General features: G+C 38.8%; 1 protein-coding gene across 7 annotated transcripts in view; it reads left to right on the plus strand.

Moving 5' to 3' along the window:
• Window positions 1-13,717, plus strand: part of LOC149857152 (transcription initiation factor TFIID subunit 4-like) — a 206,863-nt gene that overhangs the window by 84,950 nt on the left and 108,196 nt on the right. For 6 of the 7 annotated variants that reach the window (XR_016444134.1, XM_090062592.1, XM_090062589.1 and 3 more), the window contains exons 11-12: window positions 3,256-3,386; window positions 5,321-5,446. Coding sequence is in view for 5 of the 7 variants with exons in the window: in XM_090062592.1 (XP_089918718.1) it covers window positions 3,256-3,386; window positions 5,321-5,446 (257 nt within the window). In the remaining 2 variants the exon portion in view is untranslated. Of the gene's footprint in view, window positions 1-3,255; window positions 3,387-5,320; window positions 5,447-13,717 lie in introns of those variants that run through there. The other variant, XR_016444135.1, reaches the window with a different exon arrangement.

Raw genomic sequence — 13,717 nt, forward strand, 5'->3', positions numbered from 1 at the left:
AACCCATTGCTGACATAAAGCCAAGGGTGATGCTGAAGACTGCCAGTTCATTTTAAATCACATCATTAAAATAACAGAAGTATATATCAATATAAAACTACTGTTCACTGAGTCTTCTTCATTTTTTAGACGTGATGGTTTACTGCTGTTGAGTTTGGCTGGAAAAATAGGAACACTTTGAAAATAATATTTGTTTTTAAATCTCCCAAGGTTTTATTTGCCTGTCTCCTTCCTTTCAAATGAAAACTGTATTTCTAATTAACAATTCAGGAAACGCTTTAAGGGCGTGAACTTTCTAAAACACTTTCCCTGTAATATTTTACTCACAAACACTTTTTTTTTTCAGAAGTGTGTTGAGTTTAATCATTATAAAAACACTAGTACAGTATAAACCCGTTATCATTAGAATGTTCTGACCATTAATAGAGGGTCATATCCTGTAGTCATCACATAAAATGCTCATTGATTTCCATGGGAATTTTTTCCTGATCTTACAAAGGAAGTCCCAGTGAGGGGAATAGAATATAAAGTTCCAGTCCTGCAAACACATATTCATGTAAGTCCCTTTGGGACTACTCATGTACCTAAGTGTTTACCAGGTGCGGCTGAAGCTTGTAATGTATAACTAGAAATGCATTGTCAGCACTTCTTAATTATTGTGATAAATGAGGAATTGTTAAATGTCATCAATATTGCTGCTTTATTGGTAAAGGAAAATTTAATTTTTCCATGTATCAGCAAATGCAGGTATTTTAATGTGTAATTTATCTTACTGTTGCTTTCTCAAGACAACAGTTCTTTATAATACATGATTAATAGCATTTAAACAATAGCATCACCATTTTGCACAATGAAGAAGATATGGAACTTAGGAATATTTTTTTGATTCAGTAACAACTCTGTCTTCATTGATAAAGGTAAGAATTATTACCCAATATTGACTATTCTTTCTATAACCTGCTAGGGCAGGGGCAAGACTTAGACAAAACATGAAGGTGTCATTGATTGACTAGAACCAAACAGATCTTTACCAGTTCTATCTGTTGGAAATAGATTTTTAGTAATTTGATCCTGAAACCTATTTTTCATTCTGAACATGGCAGAAGATAGATAACAAAATAAAATAATTTCAAAAGCCATTTCTTTTAGTTTTGAGAGAGTACTGCCTTGTCTTATTCTTTGAAATTTATCCAGCGGTAATTAATGAAACTTAATTTCCTTGTATTTGATAAATCCATTGTTTCTAAGAAATTTTTATTACATATAGCTTGCTTTGTGAGTATTCAGTTAAAGTGCATAATAATAATGCTATTTGCCATATTCTGATCTCACTGAGGCTCATTTGGATTAGCTCTGCTGAAAACTGAGGAGTTACGCCTTTTGTATTCAGTGTAAATGTGACAACAACTTGGCCCATAGTAGGTATATGATATAGGAATCTACTCGAATAAACTACTGGGAACCTCAAAAATACTGTCTAGCCTTTAAAAGTTCTCCAATCCTTCAATTCACCTTTACAACAACCATTTACATAATAAACAAGGTTTAAAAAAAATCAGTTGCACATGTTTTCAGCAGACCATGAATGAATCAACAGAGTTGGATAAGTAACCTTCAAGGACTATTTGATTTACCAACATGGGTCACTTTTACAAACTAGAATTAAATAGCACTACTGTACTATAAATGGACAGAAAGGCAAGTACATTTGCAAGGGTGAAATAAAAGTTTGGAACCTGCATTCAGGCAGGTTTTTAATAAACACTTGGCATCGTTAATATTGACTTGTAACTTGTTATCACTCGCAGTGTTTTAGCAGAGCTTTTTTGCCTTTTATGTCTAAAATAGCATGGTTCTTTCCTTTAATATAGAAAACATGATCTATCAGAAGTTGCCCAGTCTCGTAGGGTAGGGATAGGCAACATTTTCAAGCTACAGGCTGGAATGACCCACCCTGGGTCAGAGGCCGGTGTGTACTAGGATCTCGCTGCCGCCACCACGCAGCCTCACAGTGTCATGGGGAGAGTGCCCACAGCCAGCACTTGCCCCCCACAAGGGCAACTGCAACTAAAGCCCCACATCCATGGGCAGTATCCAGTAATGATTCCATGGGCTGGATCTGGCCTTTGGGCCATAAATTGCAATCCCTGCTGTAGGGGAATGCACGTACCATCGCCAATGGTAGTGTTTCAGGAACCACAAGGAAAATTTGTTTGGGGCCATCTGGCCAGATTGGTCTTGTCATCTGTTAGTGTGGTGGCCTGTTATTGACAGTATAAAACAGGTGAATAACAGAAACATTAGCATAACTTTGATATTTACTGGCAGAAATCATGTGTGAATGTTTCAAAAGCATGTAAACACTTTAGGATGTTAATGCCCAAGGCTTCAAAGTTGTCTAGGTCACGTGCTGCTTTTACCAAGTTAATTAGTATGGCCAAGAGATGGTCCTAGATAGTCTGGCCATGGTAAAATGTGGCTATACTGCTTCCGGTTAAGGAAGCAGTCTGCACACTATGTTTACCAAGTGTATGCAGACACAGCGTTAGGCACTTTGGAAAATTTTACCCATAGACCCTAATTCTTATACAGCTTTAATGACATATATAGGACTTAAAATAAATGCAAGTATAAGTTCCTCCCTCTTTAAGCTGCCTTTATACTGGTAGAACAATATAAAGTAGGTTAGTATAAGTGTGATATAAGATGTTGGAAGCTCTCTTCAATATTAAGCTTCATATTTTCTTTTGTAATATTGTATTAAATTTTATACAATAAACATAAAATTATCAACTGCCCATTATCCAGAACTTTTATCTTGAAAGAGTGAAGGCAAAAATTATAGATTTTTCCTTCAGACTTTACAGATACCTGAAAAAAGATTTGTTTCTTAATAAAATTTAGCAATATTTTATAAGCCAGATGTATGATGAATTACCAACATAACAGAAAGATATTTCTTTGCTTATTTCAGTATTTTTTTTTCTGAATATGTTCCTTATTAGTCTTTTCTGGCATATTTTGAAATGTCATCCAAATCTGTGAGGGCTGCTATTTTTTTTAACCATACTTTACATGCATTATATTCACTTTTGTGCTCTAAATAAGGATCCTGCAGGGCCCTTTGTGAAAGGAAAAGGCATTTTAAAAATATTTAAAGTTTTGTATTTGAAACAATCGTGGTGCCTGAGAAATCATAGGACTTTTCTCTTGTGGGGGAAGCTAATTTTATTTTATTTTTGTTTCTTCCTTTAGCTAAAAAATTAGGAATTACAGATGTGCCAGCTGAGGTGGTTACCTTTATTTCCCATGCAACACAAAACAGATTGAGAACTGTGATAGAAAAAGTAACAATGATAACCCAGCACCGAATGGAGTCTCACAAAGTAAGTGTGTAGATATTGAATGTTGTTTAAGGGTATGAATGGTGTGTGTTGAGATTTCAGAAATAAATTCATCCTTCCCTTTCTATGCTATCTGTAGGAGGAATGCCTGCACTCTTCATGCCAAACTGGTTTGATCAGACTCTTGCTATGCTTAACTAATGGCACCTGGTAGGTGGTTGGCATTACTAGCTTAGCCTATCTACTTTTCCTGATAAGTCACCCATAAACTGTTGCCTTGGCATGCTGGGTTTGCACTTCTCTGAGAATTCCCCTCTATCCTGTAATGAATGGTCAAGGGGAATGTAATCTCCCTGGCCAGCTTCCTGCTGGGCCAGGCCAGGAAGGTGACTGAAAATCTGCAGAAATCAGTTTGCACGGGTCAGCTCCAATGATGTCCCCCATCTCTTCCACTTTCTGGTCCAGTGCATATCACATTTGAATTTGGACACTTCACCTTGCAACAAAATGTGGACCAGTTTGTGTTGTGCTGGGTCATGGAGGGAGGTCCCTCTGCAAGGTGGAAGACGTATAGCTGGTCCTATATGTGCAACCCCATGGGGGATGGGGGGAATGGGGAAAGAGATTTCAATCTCTGGTGACATGGTGTTCTTTTTTGTTGCTAACCAGTGTTTCATGCTTGGCCCCTGGGAGGGCCACATACTTTTGCACGTCAACCGTTTGTTTTTAATATTTGTATAATAAAGGTTTAAAAGTTTAAAGTTTCTTTTTTTCTCTGACACTCATCTTCAGCTCATTTCCTGCTTAACCCCCTTGTTCAGCCTTCTTAGGTCAGTGGCTTTGATGGTTTTGTTCCATTTTATTCCATGTTCTGGCATGGGAAAAATAAACCTTGCCTATCCTAGGTGGATGACTTAAGTCATCCAGGCATGACTTTCTCCCCAGTTAATAATTTCCTCAAGGAACTGGTTACTCTGCCTAGTGCTACCTTATCTTTGTCACAAACTCCTGCAAGACCGTTTCAGGCTGGACATAAGGAAGAATTTCTTTACTGTCCGAGCCCCCAAGGTCTGGAACAGTCTGCCAGCAGAGGTGGTTCAAGCACCTACATTGAACACCTTCAAGAGTAAATTGGATGCTTATCTTGCTGGGATCCTATGACCCCAGCTGACTTCCTGCCCTTTGGGCAGGGGGCTGGACTCGATGATCTCCCGAGGTCCCTTCCAGCCCTAATGTCTATGAAATCTATGAAATTATTTTACTTTGTTTTGTTTACTTGCTAGCAGCCTTTTTTGATTTAATTTTTTTCTTCAGGAAGGAAAATATCAAGCAGATAAACTGAGTTGCAAATAATATGGATAATACTCTCATTCTTGTAACTCACATAAAAAAAAATCCAACATTTTGCACCAGTTTAGCTATTGACTTGAGTCTTATTTTTTTTTGTTGAATACTGGTAGTGTGCAAATACTCTTTATATAGTGAGCTTATTTTATTTTTTTAAAACTTGGATCTGCTATAGCTAAACTGTAAATGTCTTTGTAAACTGGTAACGTTTCTCATGCTGCATTTTAGTTAAATACAAGTACAGGAACTGAAATATAGAGTAAGGTTTAACTGTTTATCATTTAATCATAAAATTAAATATCCTGGTCTTTTGATCAGTAATTCCAGTTTTATTAGTAATTTCATTTTTTTATTTCAGTGTAGTTGACATTGATTAATCAATCCATGTATCTTGTATTTAAAAATCTGTTTTGTTAATCGGGTAATTTTTTCAATTACCTGTGTTGCTACAATATTAACCTTAGGCTGTTGTCTTCTTATAATAATTTGTATGCCATATGAATCAAAAATATATTCTTACTTTATTAGAAGTTTGGAAAGGTTTTAAGGAAAAGGATCTAAAACCCAGTGAAGATTTATTTTATTAAGATTTCATGTTTTTTAAAATAAAATATGTTTGTTTTTTCCAGGATGATGAATGGTATGAGCAGGCTACAGATGTCCGATCACAGTTAAAGTTTTTTGAACAGTTGGAGCGTTTAGAAAAGCAAAGAAAAGATGAACAAGAGAGGGAAATCTTGTTAAAAGCTGCCAAGGTACCTCTGATCTACACAGTTGATTTTAATAACAGATGTTTACATAAATAACAGTATTTATTTCTAAATGTTGCATCACGAAAGATATATGTATATACATTGCACCAAATTCACCAAAAAAAAAAAGACTATATAGGTGAGATGGTATAGTGTGAATTGGTGTATCCAAGAAGCAAAGGTAAATAGGGGAGAGAAGATTCACAGTTACGGTGACCAACAGTGCTTCCAACTGTACCCTAGGCTGAATATACCCCAGAGAGAGAAGCTAAGCTTCAGCTTACAGCAGGTCTGCACGATATGCAGTGGAAGGTCAGAGTCACAGTATGTAAACAGGCTCAGCTGCTCTGACCACACTTTTTGTTGCTGACATCTCCCTATATTCTGACCTACTGTAATCATTCCCTACCTTGCCGATCAGTCGCTTTTCACATACCCTGATATACAGTTTGGCTTTTAAAGAACCCTTGTGACCTCTTGTTACTGGTAAATATGTCATATTAAGGGTTAATAGTGTATTCCATATTTAAACTCAAGACTAGCTTTAATATTACTACTACAATTATATAGTTATGTTTTCTATTTAAACAGTACTTAAAACCTTCTACAGTAAAAGCTGTGTTAACTGGCACAAGTGGGGAATGGGGGGTGCCAAGTATCTAAAAATTCTGGTTATCTGAGGCAGGGGTTTTCAACCTTTTGAAAACCCTTGTGGAGTGGGGGCAGGGAGGGGACGGGGGAAGGGAGTGGCCGCATGCAGAGTACCAACACCACAGGGTGGTAGGTGGCTGCATACAAGCTTCCCTCTCCTCACCCCCCTTGCATATGGCCAGCTGGCTGGAAATTCCACTTAATAGAGTATTCCAGCTAGTAGAATGCCAGTTAATACAGTTTTTACTTTATTTATAATTCTTAAAATGTTCTGTGAACTAATAGTTGAAAGCACGTTATATTATTCACACAAGCCAGTTATTTATCTAGTTTAAAATTATAGAAGAAACAATCCATGTGATATGATGCCCTTAATGCACTGAGATGTATTTATTATGGTTATTGTAATACATAAAATCACTCCTGACTTGATCATGAACATTGCCAAGCGCACATAATTCCATGGACACCAGTGGAATTTTGGGTGGTTCAACATTTCTCAAAATTAAGCTTTTTCTATAAGGTCCTGAGATATAGAGTACTATTGCTGGGATTTGCAAAGGAGTGTAAGATTAATTGTCCAGTTCCCTTTGATTGTCAGTGGGTGCATCTACACATATGTTTTACTCTACATTAGACTTATCTAATGTGCAGTAAAGCATCATCGTCTACACATACATGGTAATTATAACACAATAGATTAATGTAAAGCTCTGTTTGCCAAATACAGGTACTAGCTAACAACGCTTTGTGAGTGAATGCATGTGAAGATGCTATATCCGGGAGCAAATTGCTCCTCGACAGCCCAGGCAGCAGGGGGCTACAACTGCTGCTCAGCTTAGGGGTGGGACAAGTGCTGTCCCTGGCACTGGGGGCAGCTCCTTCACAGCTCTCCGGAGCTTGAGGCTAGCCCCAAGCTCCGTGCCACTCAGAGCGGCCCCTGGAGCTGGGGACAGCTCCTGCCCTGTAGCCCAGGCCTGACTCCCTGTGCCAGCCTGAAGCTGACCACTCCCCATACCCCTGCCTGCCTGAGGCTAAACCCCTTGTCCCCTGCCAGCCCAAGCCTGACCCCTGTCCTCTGCCAGCCCAAGCCTGACCCCCTTTTCCCCTGCCAATCTAGGGGTGCTCCCTTTCCCCCTGCTGGCCTGGTGCTGACACAGAGGCAGCTGCAACTGGAGCTCCCCCTGGCTGCTGCAGGGGGGAAGAACAGGGCAGGAGCAGCCCTGGACTAGGCTGTTCCTGTCAGGCTCAATTTGCTCCTGACCTGAGCACACGTGTAGATGGGCATTCGGGTGCAGTGTAATGCGCATTAATTGCATGTGTAGATGTACCCAGTGGGTGCTAGACTCTGTTCTCTGTATGCAGCATTCAACATAGTGTAGTGTATCAGTGAGGGATTTTCTATTTTAATTCTCAATTCCCAAGAAATTTTGGTTTAGATAATATCTAGAATTAATGTTCCAGAAACTTCTAAATATCTGCATTAACTGATTGTGTTGTAATTTTTGTATAATGAACACAATCTTCAGGTATTCACAGATCTATAAGTATAGATTTTCTGGTTTACTTTGAAAACAATTGCCTGTATTCTTGTAGTCTTCTATTTTATTAAGTATAAGAATTGTAAATGTTGGTATACTCAGTACAACAAAGTGGTCTCAAAGGAGCAGTCCTGTAGTGGAAAGGATACAGGGATAGATTAGATGACCTAATTAATCTTTCAGATTCTATTTAAAACTGGTGTTCAGAAATAATCTACAAATAGTCTTTATTTTTCTAATGCTAATTTTGCCTATAACTTTAATACTTAATATTTTTAAGTAATTAGTTGCAGTATGGACAAGAGAGGCAATATGGGACAACTTAGCGTTGTATTTTAGATGTTAATTTTCCTAATTTTGTTGCCTTCACTTTCACAAATGAGGAAGGGTCTTTATAACATACTTCTATATATTTCATAAACTAGTTCCACAACTTAATTTTTTAATGATCTCAATGTGGAATCAACTCAGTCAAATGCTTTTTTGCCAGTTAAGTATTTCTCTTGGATTGGTTGTAGCAGGCATTATATATTTGTTTCTCTTAATTTGGATTGCCTTCTCCTTGTTGATAAGGCCTAGTTCTATTTAGGAAAGTTTTTTTCTGATGTTCTTGGCTATTGTTCATTTTAAAAAGTAATATTCATATTAATCATTCCAAGTAGGATATGTAGTTGATCCAGTTGTTGCACTTTATCTTCTCTAATTTGTCTTGATATGCTCCTTCTGGTTTAGTTGGAAATTAAGAGTCTGCCAGAAGGCCATAAAATAATACAGCCAGGAGTCCTCTGAGCTTATCTTTACATTCTAAAAATACCAACAAAAAATGTTCTTAATCTAAAACCTGTCCTGACAGGAAGAGCTAATAGAAATGGTATATTTAGTTTTATTCTAATTTTTTCTTAAGTTTTCATATTTTCAAGCTGTGTTTCATTTTCTCTACTAATATAAACAATAACAGGTCCTTATAAAAATAACTGGCCAATATTATGAAATAATTTTCACTTAATTATTCTTTTGATGCAAGGCAGGAGGCATTTTTTATTTTCTATATCAGTTTTCAAAATATATACTGACTTTGAATTTGTTCCATTACTATGGAACCTTTTAGTAAGCTGTAGCATTCAGCCTCCAGCAGGTAGTGTTAGATCATCCTCAACCAGTCTATTTGTTCTACCTAAATAGGTGCACAGTTTAACTAAGTGAGCTTTGCCTATCTTGCGTCTTCTCAGGTTTTGTATGCATATTGTCATAAGTTATTAAATGTGCCTTGTTACGTGTGAGGAAACTATAAAATCGAACGGTGGGTTTAACATCAAAGTTAAAGACTTTCTTAGAGAACAAACTTTCTGCACAGTCTCAAACAATTCCTTTCATGGCAGGTTTTTTCCCTCTGTCTCTCACATAGGATTATGCTTTATTTCTTTTATTCAAAGAATGGATCCACTTTAAGGTTCTCTTACTGTGTAATTTGTATTAGTTACAAGGAAGAATTTAAGCAATCATCTTTATTTTTCTTCCCTTACCTTTCTTTACCTAAACTTTATTTTGTTGCGTTTTCTCATACACATTTTTGTTTCCTTTTCTTTGGGTATTTTAGTGTCCCTCTTTTATATAATCAGTTTGAGGTTCCTCAGAATGTTAGTGAAGTTAGTGGTGCAGTTAACATCAGTAATGAACTAAACAAAATCTTGAGAAAAATTTCATAGCAATGTATTGATACATTGGTGGCTTTCTGAGGCTTTCCTATCTCCAGCTTCTCTGATTGTTTGAATGCACCAGCTTATCCAAGGAGGTTGTACTTTCCAATAATGGTATAGGCCCTGATGTGTTTATGTGAACTGAGCTGTCAATTAGATGTATTAAACAGGTGCTGTTGTTAAAAATTCAGCCCAGCTGGCTAGATAACAAATGACCAAAATCTGTAAGTAATGGCAGTTAGTGGCCTGTTCATTATCATGACTTATCAGCAGTGAAGCTTATTATTGAATTGACTCCAAAGACTGTACTACCCACCATCCTAGGATACTGTTCCTTCAGGAGGCTATGTTTCTATTACAGGGGCTGCTGGTGCTTTAAAAACAGTAGCCACACTGAGGCAGCTTAGTTAACCTGTGAAGGTACAACTTTACTGGAAGGAAATTTTCTGTCTCTCAGCTATGCTGGTTCTCTGAACAGTGGAAGGCATGGTAGCAAAGTGGTACCCCTGGCAGGAATTTGCCAACAGAGCATTGCTGGCCATGGAATGTGAGCATTTCACAGTCCTAGCTGACGGTTCTTGCACCAGGACTTTGTGGTGTAGATAAGGGCAAAGGCACATACAAGAAAGTTACACTGCTGCTGCCTACATGGCATTGCAAGGTGGCTAAATGGAGTGTTTCTGTATATAGGACTCTATATATGTAAGGTACCTTTTGTGAGTACTAAATTCACACAGACACACACCATTGAAGGACAGGTCAAGCGTTGAAGGTTTTGCTGCTTTTAGATGATTATAGGTGAAAGGTTTTATGCCATCAAAACTGCCAGTGTGCATCTAGATTTCTGAAAAATGTAGTACCTATTGTGAAATATTAATTCAGAACAGTTGTTCCTTGCATAAACATTAGCTTTAATATTTCAATAACTCTAATAATAGTTAATGAACTATTAATAATGTTAACACAATATATATAGAATGTTACCATCACCATCGTTTCATTAAGGGAGAGAAATGTTAGACTTTTAAAATAAAAGCTTGGATTCTTGGAATTCTTCATATATGCTTAGATCCCACATATGCAAAATAGTTTGGGGTTTTCTTGGTATAAGCAGCAGGACTGTGCGAAGCTTTGGTCCCTAATTCATTTTGGTGGAGATTAGGCCCAATTTGGTGGCCAAATCTCCAAATCAAATCAGAGGACCCTTTAATTTCACTGAATTGAATAGAAACCCTCCAAATTGATTTGGAAAGATTTGGTGATTCAGACATAGACACAGCTTTAAATTTTTTTTCTACATACCTCTAGGTAGCAGGCAGCATGTGAACTTTGCAATGCTGGAGCACATGGAGTGTCCCACAGAAGTGCGGAGGGCTCCACAGCGCACCTGGCAGCAGACCCAGAAGTGGATCAGAAGCAGTTCAGGTCCAGCTCTGGGTCTGCTGGAGAGCATTCTGGGGAGCCCCCCAGACCCTCCCTGCTCAGCGACTGGTGCTTCCTAGGTCTGGGGGGGGCACCTGGGGTCCCCCCGTGACTGATGGCTGAGCCGGGAGTGCATAGGGGAGACTTCCCTGCCTGCTCCCTGGCAGACCCGGAAGGGGACTAGAAGTACTTCCAATCTGCTTCCTGGTTTGCCACCAAGCACGCACAGGGCCCCCCTGTGCTTCTGTGTACCACTCCATTTGCTGGTACAGCATTGCAGCGTTCACGAGCCATGCATGGTCCTCAAGGTATGTAGATGAAACATTTAAAGCTAAGTCTGTGTCTGAATAGTTGATTCTCCAAATCCGCATCAAATCTTCAGATTTGGCCAAATTGAATTGGGAACAGTGATCCAAATCAACGGATCGAATCACTGTCTCTGATTCGAGCCAAATCCGAATCAAATAGGCCTGTTTCACACACCCCTAATAAGCAGCTTCCTAATGGGAATAGAACATTAGGTTTAATTTGTACACGAGGCTTAAAATGTAGTATAACTGAATGCTTTATAAAGATAGGATGATATTAGGAAAAGTTTTAAAGAACAAAACTGCCTTAGTACCTAACGCTTCCATGGGATTTCTGCCACTTGTAGCTGCACCAGTGCAGATTTCTAGTATGGGCACAGTTTACATCAATACTGGTTAACTTGGTATAAATTGCTTCTAAAATATATGTTTATACTAATGAAACTACACCAACGACTGACCATCCCTCTGTTGACAAGGCCTGAAATCATGATAGAGGAAAGTAGAGTAGGGATTAAAGAGTCACCTCCAGCTGAGAGAGTCGGGACAAGGAACATGGAAGTTAAAATGGTAATGGGGGCTGAGCCCATGGAGAGCTTTGAAAACCAGCTTGGCAATTTAGCACTGGATTTTGAAGTTGGATAATAAGCAGTGAGGACCTACTGTAAAAGAGCCAGACCTTAGTATCAAGTTGGGGCATGATTAACAAGTAGGCAGTCATCCTACTTGAGACAGAAATAGGAAATGTTTTGGAGTGGGCAATAGGTAGAATTACAGACAAGGGAGATACAGAAGGCAAAAGAAAAAATGGTGTAAAAAATATTTCAAGATTTCTGGCCTTGTGAGCAAATTAAATTATGTTTTAAAACTGCAAAAATATCAGGCTATTGCCCCCATGCACGCTAGTCTCCTTTTATCAGCTCACAACCCAACACCCTCAACCTAGATTATGTGTACCCCCTTCCTGTTTGAGCCAAGAGAACCTTCTTCCAACTTTAAACTCGTGCCTTCTGCAAGTGATCACTATCCTCAGTCTATTTAGCTCCACTGTACTTTTATCAAAGCTGGTGGTGAAGCTTTTGACCTTCTTCCGAAAAATCCTTTGTTTAGTCCCTCTTTGCCTACTTATTATTATTTTATCATGAATCTTTTTATTTTTTCCTTTCCTTTCCTGGAATAAGTCCCCCAAATTAGCTGTTGCCCAGGAAAATCTCTTCTCCTCTCTGCTTACCTAACTGCTTACAGGCACACTTCAGTCCTCTTACAGCCCTGAGTTTGCCCTTCTTAAAAGAGTTGCTAATCCTTGACTCTGATCGCAACTCCTCTGTCTCATCATCCTGTTTGCTGTCAGTAAATTTAAATTTTTGTCAGCCTCTTGACGAAGGAGCCATTGCATCAGCGGGACTACATTTCTGCTATTGAGCAGTCCATGGGTTTTCCTTTCTGATCCCATTGTCTCCCTCTGAAATATTTCATTGCTAGATAACATCAATCATCAAATTTGCAGACGACACCAAATTATGGGGCAAAGTAAACACACTAAGGGGCAGGGAACGGATTCAGATGAATTTGGACAGGTTGGAAATGTGGGGAGAAAAGAATAGGACGCAGTTTAACAAAGATAAGTGCAAAGTGCTGCACCTAGGTTGAAAGAATCAACAATGCACAGACGAGATGATGACTTTCTAAGCAGCACAGCAGCAGAAAGGGATCTCAGAGTCATAGTAGACTCCCAGATGGCCATGAGTTGTCAATGTGATGAAACGATAAGTGAAGCCAACCGCACTCTGTCATGCATTACCAGGTGCATCACGAGCAGATCTAAAGAAGTGATACTTCTTCTCTGTGTGACATTGGTGAGGCTGAAGCTGGAGTGCTGCCTGCAGTTTTGGTTGCCGCAGTTCAAAAGGGTTGTGGATAACCTTGAGAGGGTCCAGACGAGGGCCGCTCTTATTGTTAAGGGCCTGCAGGTAAGGTCCTACGAGGAGAGATTGAGAGACCTGGACCTCTTCAGCCTCTGCAAGAGAAGGATGATCTTGTGGCCATCTATAAATTCATCAGGGGTGGGGGCAGCAAGGAATAGGAAATACTCTATTTACCAGAGTGTGCCTCAGGGTAACGAGAAACAATGGAGCAGATTTAGATTAGACATCAGGAAGAATCTGGTAAGGGTGACCAGAACCTGGAATGGGCTCCCAAGGTCTTTAAGGGGAGATTAGACAAGCACCTGGCTGGGGTCATCTGACCCCGGTGCTCTTTCCTGTCCAGGGCAGGGGGTTGGACTCGATGATCTGTAAGGTCCCTTCCAACCATGAAAATCTATGAAAATCATCCTTCCAGAGCCCATTCCATGAAGCTTACATAATGTATTTAATAATCCATTGAGGTTATTCTTGTTTTAAAAATAAGAGAAAAATGTAGCAGTTGCTGAGACTGGTTAATTACATATTATTGCTGATGCTATCAAATTATAATTGCTTTAACTGAGTGATGTATATCATCATACTGGGCCCTCATTAGTAGTACATCCTTTTTGGTTTTTATTTAACTTATTTTTAGTGTGTGTTGTAGACTAACCTGCCAAATTCATGGGCACTAAAAATAAATACAGTGATTGCAAGAATGTAGAATGTCTCCTGCTTTTTTGGCAAAAGT

The sequence above is a fragment of the Crocodylus siamensis genome, chromosome 9 (genome assembly GCF_052110815.1).
Source record: "Crocodylus siamensis isolate JL-2025a chromosome 9, ASM5211081v1, whole genome shotgun sequence".
Taxonomy (NCBI): domain Eukaryota; kingdom Metazoa; phylum Chordata; order Crocodylia; family Crocodylidae; genus Crocodylus; species Crocodylus siamensis.